The sequence below is a fragment of the Crocodylus porosus genome, unplaced genomic scaffold (genome assembly GCF_001723895.1).
Source record: "Crocodylus porosus isolate Cpor-Errol unplaced genomic scaffold, CroPor_comp1, whole genome shotgun sequence".
In the NCBI taxonomy this organism is placed as follows: Eukaryota; Metazoa; Chordata; order Crocodylia; family Crocodylidae; genus Crocodylus; species Crocodylus porosus.
Genome location: NW_017728943.1, coordinates 113,351,556 through 113,367,537, shown reverse-complemented (window position 1 = coordinate 113,367,537; position 15,982 = coordinate 113,351,556). Strand labels below are relative to the sequence as shown.

At 41.5% G+C, this 15,982-nt stretch overlaps 1 protein-coding gene across 2 annotated transcripts in view; it reads left to right on the top strand.

Moving 5' to 3' along the window:
- The window catches only part of TULP4 (tubby like protein 4), a 237,071-nt gene that overhangs the window by 6,112 nt on the left and 214,977 nt on the right, over window positions 1–15,982 (top strand). For both annotated transcript variants that reach the window (XM_019550023.1, XM_019550024.1), the window contains exon 2: window positions 4,428–6,722. In XM_019550023.1, the coding sequence (XP_019405568.1) occupies window positions 6,471–6,722 (252 nt within the window). In that variant the 5' untranslated portion in view covers window positions 4,428–6,470. The remainder of the gene's footprint in view (window positions 1–4,427; window positions 6,723–15,982) is intronic.

The following is a 15,982-nucleotide window of genomic DNA, read 5'->3' as shown; positions in this document are numbered from 1 at the left end:
TCCAAGGGAAGTGGTGCTGGCTCTTACCCTGGGGGTCTTTAAGAGGAGGCTTGATGCCTACCTGGCTGGAGTCATTTGAGCCCAGTTTTTCTCCTGCCCGGGCAGGGGGCCGGACTTGAAGATCTTCAAGGTCCCTTCTGACCCTACTCCTATGATTCTATGAAGTAACATATTGTGAAGGCTGGGAGCTATGAAATCAAAGGAAAATGATGGAGAGCTCAGTATGGCATAATTACATTTGACTGTATGTGACTGTCAACAAAGTGGGATGGCTCAATGAAGGAGACATGAAAGCAGACATTTTTCTGGTTATTCAACTGTGCCTTAATATACTTGTATTTTGTACAAAATACTTAGGAGTGGTCATGGTGAGTAGTCTGCCTTTGAAAAGTGAAAGAAACACAAGCAGTTCCTGTTTCCACATCTGAGAGGAGCTATGTTGGTCTACCACATTAAAGCAGAGTAAATATTAGATCTCTCTTCCCTTACCCCAGATCTGATATGTGTCTGTTTTTATTGAGTGTCTGTGGCTGAGGGACTTAATGTCACCACTGATGCCATTTGACTCTCTGCTGCAGAGGGAATCAGAACTTGGGTATGTTTAGCTATACATAAAAAAGTGAAACACCTTTTAAGTAGACTTACTGCCATTCCTCTGTATTTGATGATCTGCCAGTGTCTGAAACAGTTCAATGGATTCTAACAAGTAACTTCAGGACCAGAAAACTTTGGCCTTGACCAGTGATAAGAGAAAAAATATTGAGCCCAAATACAAAGTTTATAGATAGAGTACTTGATGTGACATGCTGATACTATTAACATGAGTTCCACTTGAAAATCCAAGTTGCCTTAGTTACATGAATCCATACTATATTAATGTCAGCAGCTTGACGTATGTAATGATAGCACTTAGCTTTTACAGTGCTTTTCATCTATAGATCTCAACATGTTTTGTAAAATGGTCTGTATCATTATTCCCAGAGGCAATTGAGGCAAAGAATTTGAAAGAAGCAGTTCGGAGACAGGCAGGGGTTGAGGACAGGGACAAAGAGATATGAGGGCAGAACGCAGAATAAATTGAATGTGAGAGAGCTTCTTGGGGTACAGGTGGGACAGGAAAATGGAAAGCATGTCACGTGGTCCTGTAATTAAGACCATCATAATGCTTGTACAGTGGGATGGTAGTGAATTTACATGGTAGGGGTAAGTTTAATGCTGGCAAATACTAGCATTAGTGTGCTTGACTATGATCTTTATAATTTCATTTTACCTTCATTGCATAATTTTATTGCATGTAGATTTTTTTTCAGTAACTTGTAGATATGAAGGTAGACTTGCCCTGGTGAAGAATAAATCATTCCTGTTACCTATTCATCCAAGAACATTTCTCTTACTCTATTTCTTTTGCAGTTTTATTTTGGGCACTTTCATTTCTCTGCTATTCCTCTGTCAAAATATTTTTCCTTATGCCTGATCCTTTACTGAAATCAGAATCTTTTCTATAGCACTGGCCATCAGTGTGTAACTGAAAATGACAGGAAATCAGCTTTGTGACTTAACTGCAGAATCAGGGGAGAGAAAGCGATGGATCAGAAGTCAGGTAGATTCATTTTCTAAAGCCTATTAACTTTAGTACATGGCAAATAAGGTCAGATTGTATTTAAAAGAGGTACAAGGCTACTTTGTACCTATCTTTTGAAAATCCATTTTTAAAGGCACAGTATTTCTGCAGTTCAGATAGCTGTGTTTGAAGGCCCTGGTGCATGTTCAAATTAAAAGTGGATAGAAACCAGCTATAGAGTTGTTACACATTTTCAGGCACTAACTTTATAGCTGGTTAGCTCTTTTATAGCTGGCTAGTCATTTTTATCATGTGTTAATTACTTTGCATGTGTGTCTGGTCTGAATTTATTGCATATTTAACCAGTTAATTGTGTAATGTATGTAACATGTAGCAGGGTCCTAAGACTTACTCACGCCTCCATTTTTGATGCTTTGTGGACAGCCTGTGGACTGTATGAAAAGCTTTCCTGTTTGTCAGTATGATTAGTAAATGCCTGTGTTATGGTACAAGCCTCTACTGTTAGTTCAAAAAAGTAATGCAAAGAGCCTATTGTCTGTATTATCTGTTTAGGAATGCAGAACTCTAGAGCACTTGGTTCAGAGATGATACCTTTTATCAGACCAACTAAGAAATTGCAAAAAAAAATATTTTTTTCTGCAAGCTTTCAGGCGCACTCGCTCAGGGAAAATCAAGATGGTAAAGCGTCCCCATAGGTAGAAAAATTTCATTTTTGTCTATTTACTTCACTATCTATTTAGGAAGAGCCTGGAGGGGGATGCAGATAACTGCTCTGATTCACCATATCATGGATCACGTTTGTTTTACAGTGTGAGCATAGAGTTTCTCCCTGAAATCATTGCTTCCTAAAAAAGATTCTGAATTGACCCTTAACACCAAGTTTATTTGGCATCCACCTTAAAAAGCAGTGCCTTCTGGGCACTGCACTCCAAGAGGGATGTGGCTAGCATTGAGAAGGTCCAGAGAAGGGCTGCTTGCATGGTCAAGGGGCAGCAGGGCAGGACCTACAAAGAGAGGCTGAAGGGCCTGAATCTATTCAGCCTCCACAAGAGAAGGCTGAGAGGGGATCTGGTGGCTGTTTACCAACTCACCGGGGGGACCAGCAAGAACTGGGGGAGGCTCTGTTCCCCAAGGCACCACCCAAGATTACTAGGAGTAACAGCCACAAATTGTTAGAGAGAAGGTTCAGGCTGGACATCAGGTGGACATTACCATTAGGGCTGCCAGGCTTTGGAATGGATTCCCAAAGGAAGTGGTGCTCTCTCCTACCTTGGGGGTCTTCAAGAGGAGGCTGGACAGATATTTGCCTGGGGTGTTACGACCCCACACTTGTTCCTGTCCAGGGCAGGGGGTCAGACCCGATGATCTGTTTAGGTCCCTTCTGACCATAACAGACTATGAAACTATAAACCCAAAAGATGTAACACATGTTTTAAATCATTGTGCTATAATTGAAAAAATCTGCTAGCAACCACCATGTTAAAACAGCTGTTGTTAGGAGAGTCTGCCACTAAGTAGCATGGACAGACTTTTCCTGAGACGTATGCTAGCTAAATTGTGCTGTGAACTACTCTGCCTCCTTGTCCATAGTCTAGATTTATAACCTCTGTCTCAGGTGAACAAATTGCTACTGATACCAGTACATCTGGATTAGATACTGATAAGGACAGTTGTTCTAAATATGGTGTTAACATAGAGTCATGTGCATTTTAGGCTGGACAGGGATACAGGTGTAAAGAGGGCCTTGAATGGAGTTGTGAACCCAGGTGAGCACCCTGTGGTAAAATTAATGTTGCTGCACTAACTGCCTGCACTTGAAATGCCTGCCACCTGTTTTGGCCCATATCTTCTTCTTTATAAAAATGTACTTTAATTTTCAAATATTTTTTCCTTTGTTCAAATCTAGCCTTGTTTGGTAGCATGTGATTGTTTTTAGTTCAGGACTTCAGCAATACTTAAAACTTATTCCCATTTAATTCAACTTTAATCAGTAGGGAGAAAGCAAGTTGTTGTGGCACCATCATGGAAATTGGCAGATAGCCCATCTGTCAATCTCCAGGGTGCGGCAGGATATCTGGGGGCCTTTGGCCATCTTCCCCCCCACCCCTGGCTCTGGGATGTCAGGGCTTCTCATGTTTTGTTTTGTTTTCCCAGCATCTTTTTTGCACCCCTGCTGCAAGTGCCTTTTTTGCACTTTTTAATGGTCCCTGTGCTTTTTTGCAGGGACCAGGATTTTTTTATGGGGGACCTATCAAATTCTCAGTTTCTGCAAAAATCACAATTGTGAATTTGGTAGGTCTAATTATAGCCTATGAAATCTCTTGCCTCTCTCAATGAATTAGTCTGTAAGGTACCACACTGCCTCGCTTTCGGCTTAACTTAGGCTAACATGGCCAGCTACCTCTCTTTAATCATTAGGTTTGTGATTACATAGCCTTCTTGAAGCAGAATCAGTTCAACCCTTTCTTTGGGTGAGAAAGATAAGTTGAGTGTTTGCACCTTGAAGTGTGTCTGTCAGATTAACATTTGCAAAACTCTTGCTCTGTCTTTCATGTGGGAGTATGAATTTACCCTAGTGTCTGTGGCCAAGAACTATCCCTTTCCTCTTACTGTTCAGTATGCTGTTCAACCGTTATCTGTTCTCATGGTAGTAGACTTAGCTGCATTTAATTGAGTTTTGGATGTGAGTAGATCGTGAAAAGCTTTGTGTTCTTCAGAAATGAGAGAAACTATATATAAACGTACACTCAGTGTTGTATTGCAGTAGCAATATCTCTTGGGTATCTCAAGCGACCATTTGCTGCAGCCCTTTTTTCACTGTCTTTTTCTGTGCTTTGTCTTGCAGAGTTGGACAAATCTGGAGAAACCAAGCTTTGAATGACAGACATCATATAAGACAGCTGTTGCCAAACAGAAAATGCAGATGCCGCTTCAAGTACTAGGTTGAGTGAATGTGTGCACGTGTACCAATGTATGTATATTTGCATGAGTTTCCACAGCCCGGCAGACTTATTCTTTCATACAAAAAGTTTTGCAATTGATGAAAATTAAATTAAGAATCAGATGGAGCAAGACTGCACAGGGATCACAAGTCTATGGAAAGACACCTGCCACTAATGGTCAGCTTTCTACGTGGTCTACACAGGTGAAGAATGTTTGCAAGAAGAATAAAAAATACATTGTGCACAGAACAAGCCTAATACATACCTCTGGAATCTAAAGGAGTAATTGAGAAGAGAACAGAAGAAGACAGATAGAAAAAGAAACTGACTTTTGTATTGCAAATGGAATAATGTACTGTCTTTGGCACATTTTTTGCATTGGACTCAGTAAACTATAATTGGGTTTAATGTACTGGACTAATAAATAGTGACCATTTTATTGTGTAGTGATGACTGGAAGAAAGCAAGTTCAGGAACTGTGGTACAAGTCTGGGCATTGAAATGCAAACTTTGTTTTCTGTACTGAGTTAACTGGGTCCTCAAACTTGCTTATTCTTTTGCCCCTTCCTTTTTATCTTACTGCTTAGTATGATATAAGTATTAATCAATCAAGCTTGCAAACATTATTCAAATAAAATAATTGGAACACTTTATTACGTTCCTTTCTTGTACAGCTGCAAATGTAGGGTTTGGAACTATGAATCTGTGCTCTAGGCAAGAATCAAGAAGGAAAGAGCATATCAAGCAAGGAAGGAAATTGTCGAAGGAGACAGTAAAACCAAGAAGTCAGATTTTTAGTGCTGCTTCTCTTTCTTTTTTGGTTGATTTATATTTTGTCCTCCCTTGAATCCTAGAAGATTTGCAAAGAGTGCTTATTTGATGAGCTTTAATTCTGACACCTGTTTTTACAGCAGGATGGAAAATCTATGATGCTTCTTTTTTCGGTAGTAGGAAAAAGGGAAAAGTAAAGGAAAAAACAGCTTGCCGCATAGTCCTGTTCCAGAGGAGAGAGAACTTCACGGTTCACCTGAGGCAAACTTCACTGCTTTAAAAGCTAAAAGCTTTTGAACATTTTTGAATTTGTTAAATGAAAAGGGGTTTTCTTTTTCATTCCTGTGTGGCAGTGAGAAGTGGGAAAGCAGGCAAGATAGCGTGATAAACAGTGCAGGCTGCACTTAGTTTCTGGTGGACAAAAGAGCTACAATGAAAATGGGACTGGCTTTGGATTGCAAAAATCATTGAGTCCAACAAACAGTTCAGCAGCAAGAGGGAGTTTCCCATTTGGCCTGGCAAGCTGGTGCCTGTACAAGTGTGGTGTCTGTTGTTTCGTATGGTTTGTGTGCCTTTTTCCCTTTATGCAATCTCTTTCAGCTTTAGCAGCAGAAATACATCAGGTGGGGAGGATATGCCAGAGGGCAGCTTGGAGACGAGGAATGTCGTATCTATACATATGTACGTACGTGCGCATGTTTAAATTTCTGCGACTGAACTTTTGAAGAAAATCTGACTGGAGGAAATCTTAAAGCCTTAAGTTACTTGAATCCTACACATTCGCAACTCTTCGTCTCTGGAATTGCATTACACTAAACTGGAATCTCAGGCTGTATAAAGATTATATCAAGTTGAGCAAAAAGACGACTTACCGTTTCTTGCGCGCCTCTTACGAAGTAGCTGTTTCTCCAAAGGAAAAGTGCACCCTCTCTCTAATGACTCAAAGACAAAATGAACCTGAATTTTTTTTTTAAGTGTTACTTTTTCTTAGCCAACTGCCATCATCTTTTATAGAGGAATTTTTCACTATGCATTTGGTGGATATTTATAAACACTGACCCTCCTCTCTCCTGCAATGGTCTGTCCCAGGTCAGTCTTATAAATAAATTGATTTAAATTTTTGTGCACTAGACATATTGCTTTCTTATGTCAAAAAATAAAAAACAAAAAAAACCATGTATGCAGCAGTGGAACATGGGCCTGTTCTGTGCAGTGACTCCAACATCCTGTGTCTCTCCTGGAAGGGTAGAGTTCCTAAAAGTGAGAAGGAGAAACCAGTGTGCAGAAGGCGGTATTATGAGGAGGGCTGGTTGGCCACAGGCAACGGCCGAGGAGTTGTAGGGGTGACGTTTACCTCCAGCCACTGTAGGAGAGACCGGAACACGCCTCAGAGGATCAACTTCAATTTAAGGGGCCACAACAGTGAGGTAAGTGTTTGGAGGAAGGGTCAAATCAAAGATAGCTGTGGCAGCAGTCACAAAATCAGTCATCCATTTCTGTTGGACAGAAGAGGTGTTTGACAGTGAAAAGAGTTGGAAGCTTGGGGATTGATCCAAATACACTTGGGGTCAAATAGGGGACTCCAATATCTTCTGTGGGGGAGAAAAAAAAAAGTTCAGCATTCTGCAGGGAATAGATTTGTTTTGCTTCCCAAATCCCACCTTCTCCCAAATGTTTCCCATGTCAGAGTCTGTGTCATTAAATAAATGCAGTAGATTTAAAGACTGTGACAGTTGTTGCTTTTACAATACTAAATTTTTGCCTGGAGACCTAATTATAAAGAAGAATATGGAGAATGGAGCTAAACTTGGACTAGACTGTCTACCAGATATTTCAAACTGATGTGCACTGGTGCTGACTTGAGTCACTGTGGTTAGGATTATCATAAAACTGGAAGTGGATGGGGTGGATGAGGTTCCCAAGAATAAAGCAGGAGCCTTGTGGTAGTTTAGTTTAGTTTAAATACTCCAGGGTGGAAAACATCACCCTTAGTATAAAGTGGGATTTTTGCATTTATTTTTAGTTGGTTCATCTCTGGTTTTCCATCTTTGCTGATCTTCCTTGGCTTCTTTGTGCCTCTGCCTTACACAATCTTCAACATTTTCACACTAAAAACTGCACAAGTGGTGCCTGAAAGTACAAAAATGGTGTGTGAAGCATTAGGAATTTAGATCATAAGCTTGCTTTTTGGCTAAGCACAAGTAAGTGTCCATTGAGGAGTACCGTATTTACTCAAATATAAAATGTTCCCCCTGTAATTGGATTCTATCCATGGAAAATTTAAACTTGGTATAATTTCCAGGTATAGAATTTAAGTACTGGAGGATTGTCTTGAATTCCCCCCTTCCCTGTTATAGCAGGGAAAGCAGTGGCTGGGGGGCAGGTCATGTCCCCCAGGTACTGCCCTCTGATGTGCCCACTTTTTGCCTTCTTCCCTGTCCACTTCTTGCCCTTTGCCCTGTCCACTTCTTCCCCTTGCAGCCTTCCTGCCTCCCTGCCACCTGCAGCCCTCCAGCTCCCCATAACTTCTGTCCCTTTCCCCTGCAACCCCCCCCCAGTCTCTGCCTCTTTCCCCGCACCTTCCCTTGCTCCCCAACCTCTGCCTCTTCCCTTCCCCACTCTTATTGTCAGATACTGTGGTGTCCTGAGCATGTGGAAGCTCAGCCCTTGCTGAGCCATGCAGCAGTGTTGGTGCTGGTGATGGGCCAGGCAGGGGAAGGAGTATTCATGTGCTCTGGACTGAGGAGAAACTCCAGCCCAAGCCAGAGTCGAGCTGCACCTGACAGTAAGGAGGAGGGGAGGGCTGAAGCTGCAGGAGGGAAGTCGGGAGTGGGGCAGGAGGCTGCTGTAGGTCTGACTCTGGCTCTGACTGAGGCTCAGGACCAAAGGCAGAGCAGCAGCATCTGCCTTCTCCCCACTCCACTTCATATGCGAACTGGCATCATACCTACATGTCAACTGGCACCATACCTACAGGTTGGGGAACTCCCCTCTTGTCAGCACAGAGGCAGAAAAGGGTCTTGGAGTCATAATTGACTCCAAGATGAACATGGGCTGGCAGTGTGGGGAGGCAGTCAGGAAGGCCAACTAGCTTGTCATGCATCCACAGATGCATCTCAAGCAGGTCCAAAGAGGTGATCCTCCCCCTCTATGCGGCACTGGTCAGGCCACAACTGGAGTACTACGTCCAGTTCTGGGCGCTGCACTTCAAGAGGGATGTGGACAGCATGGAGAGGGTCCAGAGGAGGGCCACTCGCATGATCAGGGGACAGCAGGGCAGGCCCTATGAGGAGAGGCTATGGGACCTGAACCTGTTCAGCCTCCAAAAGAGAAGGCTAAGGGGGGATCTTGTGGCCTGTTATAAACTAGTCAGGGGGGACCAGCAGGCACTGGAGGAGTCACTATTCCCCCGAGCACTGCCAGGAGTGACCAGGAATAACGGTCACAAGCTGGCAGAGGGCAGGTTTAGGCTAGATATCAGGAAGCGCTACTTGACGGTCAGGGCAGCTAGGATCTGGAACCAACTTCCAAGAAAAGTGGTGCTGGCTCCTATGCTGGGAGTTTTTAAGAGGAGGTTGGATGAACATCTTGCTGGGGTCATTTGACCCCAGTATTATTTCCTGCCATGGTGGGGGTCGGACTATATGATCTACTCGGGTCCCTTCTGACCCTAGAAACTATGAAACTGTAAGAGAAGGGGCTTTTTGCTCCATGCTGATTTGGGGGGTAGCCTCATCTTGTATTCAAGTAAATACAGTATCTACTGGAGCAAAAATTTCACTTTTATGTTATGTGGAGCAGTGGCATTTCCCAGATTTAAAAGCAAAAACCTCAGTGCTTTTCTGATTGTTTGAAGTGATAACTGTTAACTTCAGCTCTTAATATACCCTGCTCTTCTGGCATTGGTATCATCAAAGACTGAGCTTGTGTGCTTTTCTGGTGTTGTTTGTATTGGGGATCAGACTGTGTTAGGCTGAATGACAGTGCCCTTCTAAGTACAAGCTTTTTGGTTTAAGACCCAAATCATTAATGCTTGCAGAGGCAGGGCCTGCCTATGATGTTTGGAGTTGTACTTTGCCACAGTGCGGGTGGTATTTGGATTCAGGATTTCGATTAGGTCATCAATGTAAGCTTCATTTATAAAATGCATGTTAATTACCAAACACCTGCTAATATTTTAGCATGTCATATAAAAATCAATTTTATTACCTGAGTTTTCTCTTTTTTTTATTTTCTTGTGATACCTGGGCATCTGTTTTCCTCCTGCTGCACAGTGCAAACACTTTGAAACAGTAGAGGATTTACTATTTTGAAGGACTGTAAAATGTGCTCAAGTGCAAGTGTGGAAACATGAGAGTAGGCCCTGATGCATACCACTAAACTGAAGATGACACCGGTATTTCAGCTTCACCTTTTTTTGGAATTATTTCCTTTTGGCCATTTTTCCTTTGTTTTTCCAACTGGCTGTGATGGTTTCCTACATAGGGCATGACATGCCATTTTTATGCTGACACTGTATGTAATGTGAGCACATCACCCCATTTGCTTGTAATGGGCATGGTGGAAGCAAAATGGCTTCAACTGACTTATGAATAATTTTATTCAGAGCTGGGATGTTAAGCATGTGGCCCAAGTTGGTCACTAGTTCAAGGGCTTGTGCTTATATAAATAAAGGCAGAGTGGAAAATATTAAAACTAGAGGCCATGACTCCAATTCTATGTTTTGGGTTACAAAAAGGGGCAGTGCAGTTTAAAAGGGGCTGCTTTCTTTCAGGAAACTTATGAAGAGTGGCCTTAAGATAGCTGGAGAGATCTGTCAGGTAGCTGATATGGTCTTGTACTGCTGATGTTAAAATGAAAGCTGTCTCTCTGGTTTAACTGTAAAGGGCAAAGGTGCTGAACACCACAGTGCCTATGCTAGACTTGTTGAATGTGGCCCTCTTTCATTTTTCTTCTGTGGAAAATCCTACTGGATTCATTGGGAATGAAACCAGTAGGACTTCATAGCCTTTTCTAAATAACTTGTGTAGAATTGATTGTACAATATAATTTTTAACAGATTTTTGAGGGTGGAAAAGCTTGTCTGAGCCTATAAAAAAATATATTGCATGTTGGAATAGGCAAAAAAAAAAGTTTAATAGACATGAAAAATATTGAATAGATATTTTCTCCTTTTCTTTCTTTTTGTACTTTTCTCCTTTCTATTTCACCAGGTTGTGTCCTACGAGCAGACTATGGATGTTACTTTGTATGCTTGATTGAATATACATTTGAGGCCCAGAATATGTGTGTAAAGAGAAAAGGCTGTAAGTTGCAAGCATCACTTGCATATAGGTGGAATCAACTGATGCTTGTAAATTCCTCTGGCTGGCACTCGTGTTGTTGTGTTGTTCTTTGGTGCTGGTGATGAATAGCTCTAGGTACTGTCATTTGGGTAAAACTAATACCATAAGTCAAGTTCATTGCCTTTCTGACATGGACTGCCGCTTTAGTGTTAGCACAAACTCAATTATAAATATATGAATAGTGTAGATAGTGAAAACCCACCCACAATAGTTTTGATTTGGGTATAATTCATTTTTAAGAATATGTTGGGGGCCATTGCAGTGGCTAGAGCAGTGGTTTCCAATCTGTGAACAGCAAACCTGAGTGGGGCATGGCAGTTACAAGTGGGGTTATGCGCTTAAAAGAAATTCAGCTGTTTGTGTTTGGGGTGGGGGCAAGCCCAACCAGAAATGGGGTGTACAGATGGAAACAGTTTGGGAAATGCTGATGTAGAATTTGAATTTTGGTACTTAAGATAATCATGGAGGAGATGGAAACGGTGTAAGCAGCACTGCATTTTAGGTAAATCATGAAATGATTGTTAATAGGATAGTGAAACTAGACACCATTGCTGTGTTCTTGTGGTATTTTCATGGTTGTTGAAAAGATTTATTTTTTAAAGTTGCTTTTTACATCCAGCCATCTCTTTCTGGTTGCCCTAATTTTCTTATTAACGTGGGGACTGACTATCAGGAGAGAGTCTCCAGTAATGAACTGCTGAAATGCCTATAGTGATGGCTGACTTTTTTGCCACTTAAATGACTCATAGAGTTATACAGCAGTGGGGCATGAAAGGCTCTTTAGTGTGAGCTATGGCTGTTTTATATATTTTTCACTTCAAGGTAACCAGACATTTAAAGGGTAGTTATTAGAGACTGAAGAGTGGTTGCCATCTTACTCCAACCAGCAGTCTAATGCATTTGCAGTTACATAAGAAAAATGTGGGAAATGAAATAGACTGGTTCCATTTATTTTCCTGCTGATGCCAGGATGTGAAAACACATTGTTTTGTAGCACAGTTTGGTTTTTTGTGATAAAGCTTTCTAGGCCTGGTTCTCATTTCCCAGAGGTTGCTAAACATGGCTTTCAGAGGGACTTAAAGTGCACATGAATGTAATTCCTTGAAGAAACAAAGGATTTCAAAGGGTGAGATTTTTAAATGCATTCCATGTTAACCTAACTCTGCTGTCATTGATTTATGAAGGAGCAGCGTTTTGGTAATAATTGAACATGCTTCTGAAAATCTGTCACTCATTTTTGCTTCTCTCATCTATTTAAAAATCAAAGGTACAATCCTACATGCATTTAAGTCGATATGAGAATGCCCATGAACTTCATTATGATCAAGATTTTACCCCATACGACCACTGTGGTACTGAAGAATGGTCAGTGTAGTGCATTTCAGACAGTCTGACCACTGACACGCTGCTGTAAATGCTTACTTTACAGGGTCTGGGAACTTACAGCTTGTGGGACAGATCTGGCCCATGGAGCCATTGGATCTGGCTTACTGATATGGGGTTTTAGCAATATTTGGAAGGTGCTTCTTTTGTGCTGCGGCAGGAAGATGCAGCAGTGGCCAGGAACTAGTGCCCGCTTGCCTACCTCTGATCAGAGACAGGTCTTTTTGGCTCACTGCTTGAACAGGTTTAGAGTATCCTCTTGTTTGTGTGTACCTGGCATAGGAGGAGATGCTATTGAATCTCAGCATTTTGTTCTACTATTCTTAATGTTTTTTTTAAAGCATCTTTGTGTGGGTGCACCTCTTCTCTTTCAGATGCACAGTATGCAGAGTGAATTCTGATATATCAAGTAAATTCTGTATGTTAACTAAAGTTTCAGTCTGGCAACACTTAAAATGTAATGCAAGGATAAACAGATGCCCACACAGTGAATCTGGTCCATATGCTAAATACATTACTGAGCTTGTGCTATGCAGCAATTATGAACATGTAAAGTAAACCAACTTGTTTGTTTTTATTTTATTTTCAAAATATTAAAAGGAGTGCTTTTATGTCGTGTGAAATCCTGATTTCACATGGGAGTATTTTTATAAGTAGCTTTAAAAAAAGATGTCGCACCCATTTTTCTTACCTAATGACTTAAAATGAGTAGGGAAAAAGTCTCATCTCATCAGAGTAAACTGTATTTTCAATGTAGTGTGGTGCAAACTATATTTTCAGTGTGCAAATTTTAAAGTGCTACCATCCATTTAAAAAATGTTACTTTAAACCAAATTTCATGTGCTATATCTGAATGTAAGTCCCTGGCCAAATCTTCTAGAACCCCATTTTTTGGAGTTTTCTTTACCTTTTGCTGGGTGAAGAACTCGAACAAATATTTTTATCTTTCTGTTATTCAGTTGTAATACATAAGTGGTACTTGCAACAGTTACACATTACAAATGTTTGGACAAAAAATGCTATTTCTATTTTTTGTTTACATTGAGGTCCCTTTTAATTAGAGCTTGTGTTTCTCAGTTTCAAGGTCAGTTCTGTTATGAGAAAGAAAAGGCTGAGTGCAGTTTGCAGTGTTTGTCAGTGCCTGGCACCTGGAATGCTTTCAAGGACTGAAATCTGTGGAGGTACAGATTTGAAAGGGAGCACCCTCACTGGGAGGACCATAGTGGTTTTTTTTGTTTTTTTTTTTAATTTCCCCCAAGGGATCCGGACACTTCTCCCAGTATTTGCACTTGGGAGGGAAAATAAATGGGAGTTTAATTTTGGGTTGAAGAGGGTTCCTCAACCTTCTCCAGGCCTTGCAGCTTTTTGATCCCTTTCAGATCCTAACATGTTTTTGATTCTTCAAAGCAAATGCTGAGAGAAAAATAAGTTTCCTTCCCTGGGTTGGTCTCCCACATTGCCAGTGCCCCTAGTGATGGCACTATTTCTAGTAAGTGGACTAATCTAGTAATGGGCATGTGCTCACTGCAGTTGCAACCAATACTTTTTATAGCCTTTTTATTAGGAGAGTTACTTTTGCTGTGTTCATTCTCCGTATTATGGGAAGCTGATTCTACCACCCTGTACTACAGCACCGGTCTTACCAACATAATTTTCTCTGCTAGTATTCCCTGTTTCCACTCCCAAACATATGCTTGCAATACCCAAGGGTTGGGGCTTGTTTTGTGGTAGAGGCAGCAGAGATATACCCATAGAAGAGCTTCCAGGGAGCATGGATAGAGGAGTTGTATAGGTCGGGAATAGGATTATTAGGTTTTAAAAATAACTAATTTTTTAGAGCAGGCTGTTGGAGTTCCTTTTAGATTTTGCCATGCCACAGTGTCAGTCTTAGTGGTAGATATTAGATTTTTCTAAACACAAACTTCAGAAATGAAGTCAGATTCAATGGCTTTGCCATAAATGAACCAAACACTTTTATTCACAGTCAGTCCTTAAAAAAATAGTGTGTACATTTCAGTATATTATTGGCTAAGAATTTTCTTCCTATCAGTCAAATTGAACTATAGAGCCTCTACAAGATAAAATTATGTTGTTCATAATGGATACTCCAGTGTGCTCAAACAAAATTAACTGGATGATTTTGTCAGAGGCTTAACCTGAAGCCCACTAGAAGGCTAGCAAAGCAGTGCAATTATTACCAAATCACTGATGTGTTGGCACTCTTCCTATAAAAAAAAAAAAAAAAGGTCACGTCTACCCCATCATGTAACTCAGTAGAACTTGCATATAAATATACACAAAATATATTGAACATTCAGGTGACAGATGAATGAGGTTTATGATTGCATTCCTAAGCTGTAATAATTAAGGACACTACCTTGGCTTAAAACAGCTCCCACAGAAATAAATCAAGCTACAGATTGTCTGCATGTATAAGATCCCCATTAAAGCCATAAACATTTCACAAAATAATTGAACACAGCACAGAGCAATTTCCTGTCAGGTATAACTGGATTGTACTGGTACAGGAAAAACTATAAGCACTTGTCCTTGGAGAACCAAGAGTTGACCTCTTATAGCATCTTTGCAGTCCTTAGTTTCATAGTTTCTAGGGTCCGAAGGGACCTGAGTAGATCATCTAGTCCGACCCCCTGCCATGGCAGAAAAGAGTTCTGGAGTCAAACGACCCCAGCAAGGTGTTCATCCAACCTCCTCTTAAAGACCGCCAGGGTAGGAGCCAGCACCACTTCTCTTGGAAGTTGGTTCCAGACCCTAGCCGCCCTAACTGTGAAGTAGCGCCTCCTGATATCTAGCCTAAATCTACCCTCTGTCACCTTGTGACCGTTATTCCTGGTCACTCCTGGCAGTGCTCAGGGGAACAGGGACTTCCCCTTTTAGCCTACAAGAGAAGGACAAGAGAAAAGGGGTTGAATCAATGACACATGTTTTCATTTAATCTTTATAGAATCATAATAAATTAATGTTGGTTGGAAGGGACCTCAGGAGGTCATCTAGTTCAACCCCCTGCTCAAAGCAGGATCATCCCCAGCTATATCATTCCACGCAAGGCTTTGTCTAGCTGGGTCTTAAAAACCTCCAAGGATAGAGAGTCTGTCACCTCTGTGGGTAGCCTGTTCTAGTGCTTTACTACCCTCCTCATGAAAAAGTTCTTCCTAATATCTAACCTAAACTTCCCATGTTGCAACTTGAGCTCATTGCTTCTTGTTCCCTTATCTGCCACCACTGAAAACAGTCTACCTCCATTCTCTTTGGACACATGCTTCAGTTGAAGGTCGCTATTAAATCCTTAGTCTTCTTTTCTCCAGGCTAAATAAGCCCAGTTCCCTCAGTCTCTCCTAAGAAGTCATGTGCTCCAGCCCCCTAACCATTTTGTTGCCCTCTGCTGGACTCTCTCCAATTTGTCTACATCTTTTCTCTAATGGAGGCCCAGAACTGAATACAATACTCCAGATGTGGCCTTACCAGTGCTGAATAGAGAGGAATAATCATTTCCCTTGATCTGCTGGCAGCACTCCTACCAATGCAACCCAATATGCCATTAGCTTTCTTGGCAACAAGTATGCACTGTTGATTCATATTCAGCTTACTGTCCACAGTAATCCCCGGGTCCTTTTCTTCAGAGCTGCTGCCCAGCCAGTCAGCCTGCACCTGTACTGGTGCATGGGATTGCTCTGTCCTAAGTGCAGGACTTTGTACTTGTCCTTAGTGAACCTCATCAGGTTTCTTTTGGCCCAGTCCTCCAATTTGTCAAGGTCTTTGTGGATGTTCAGAATCAAATTGGGGAAGGTCTTGGAAAAGATTATCAAGGAGGCCATCCTTAACAGATTAGCTGCAGGCAGTATCCTGAGGAATACCCAGCATGGGTTTGTTGCGGGTAGGTCTTGCTTGACCAATCTCATTTCCTTTTATGATCAGGTGACCTATCGCCTGGACAAGGG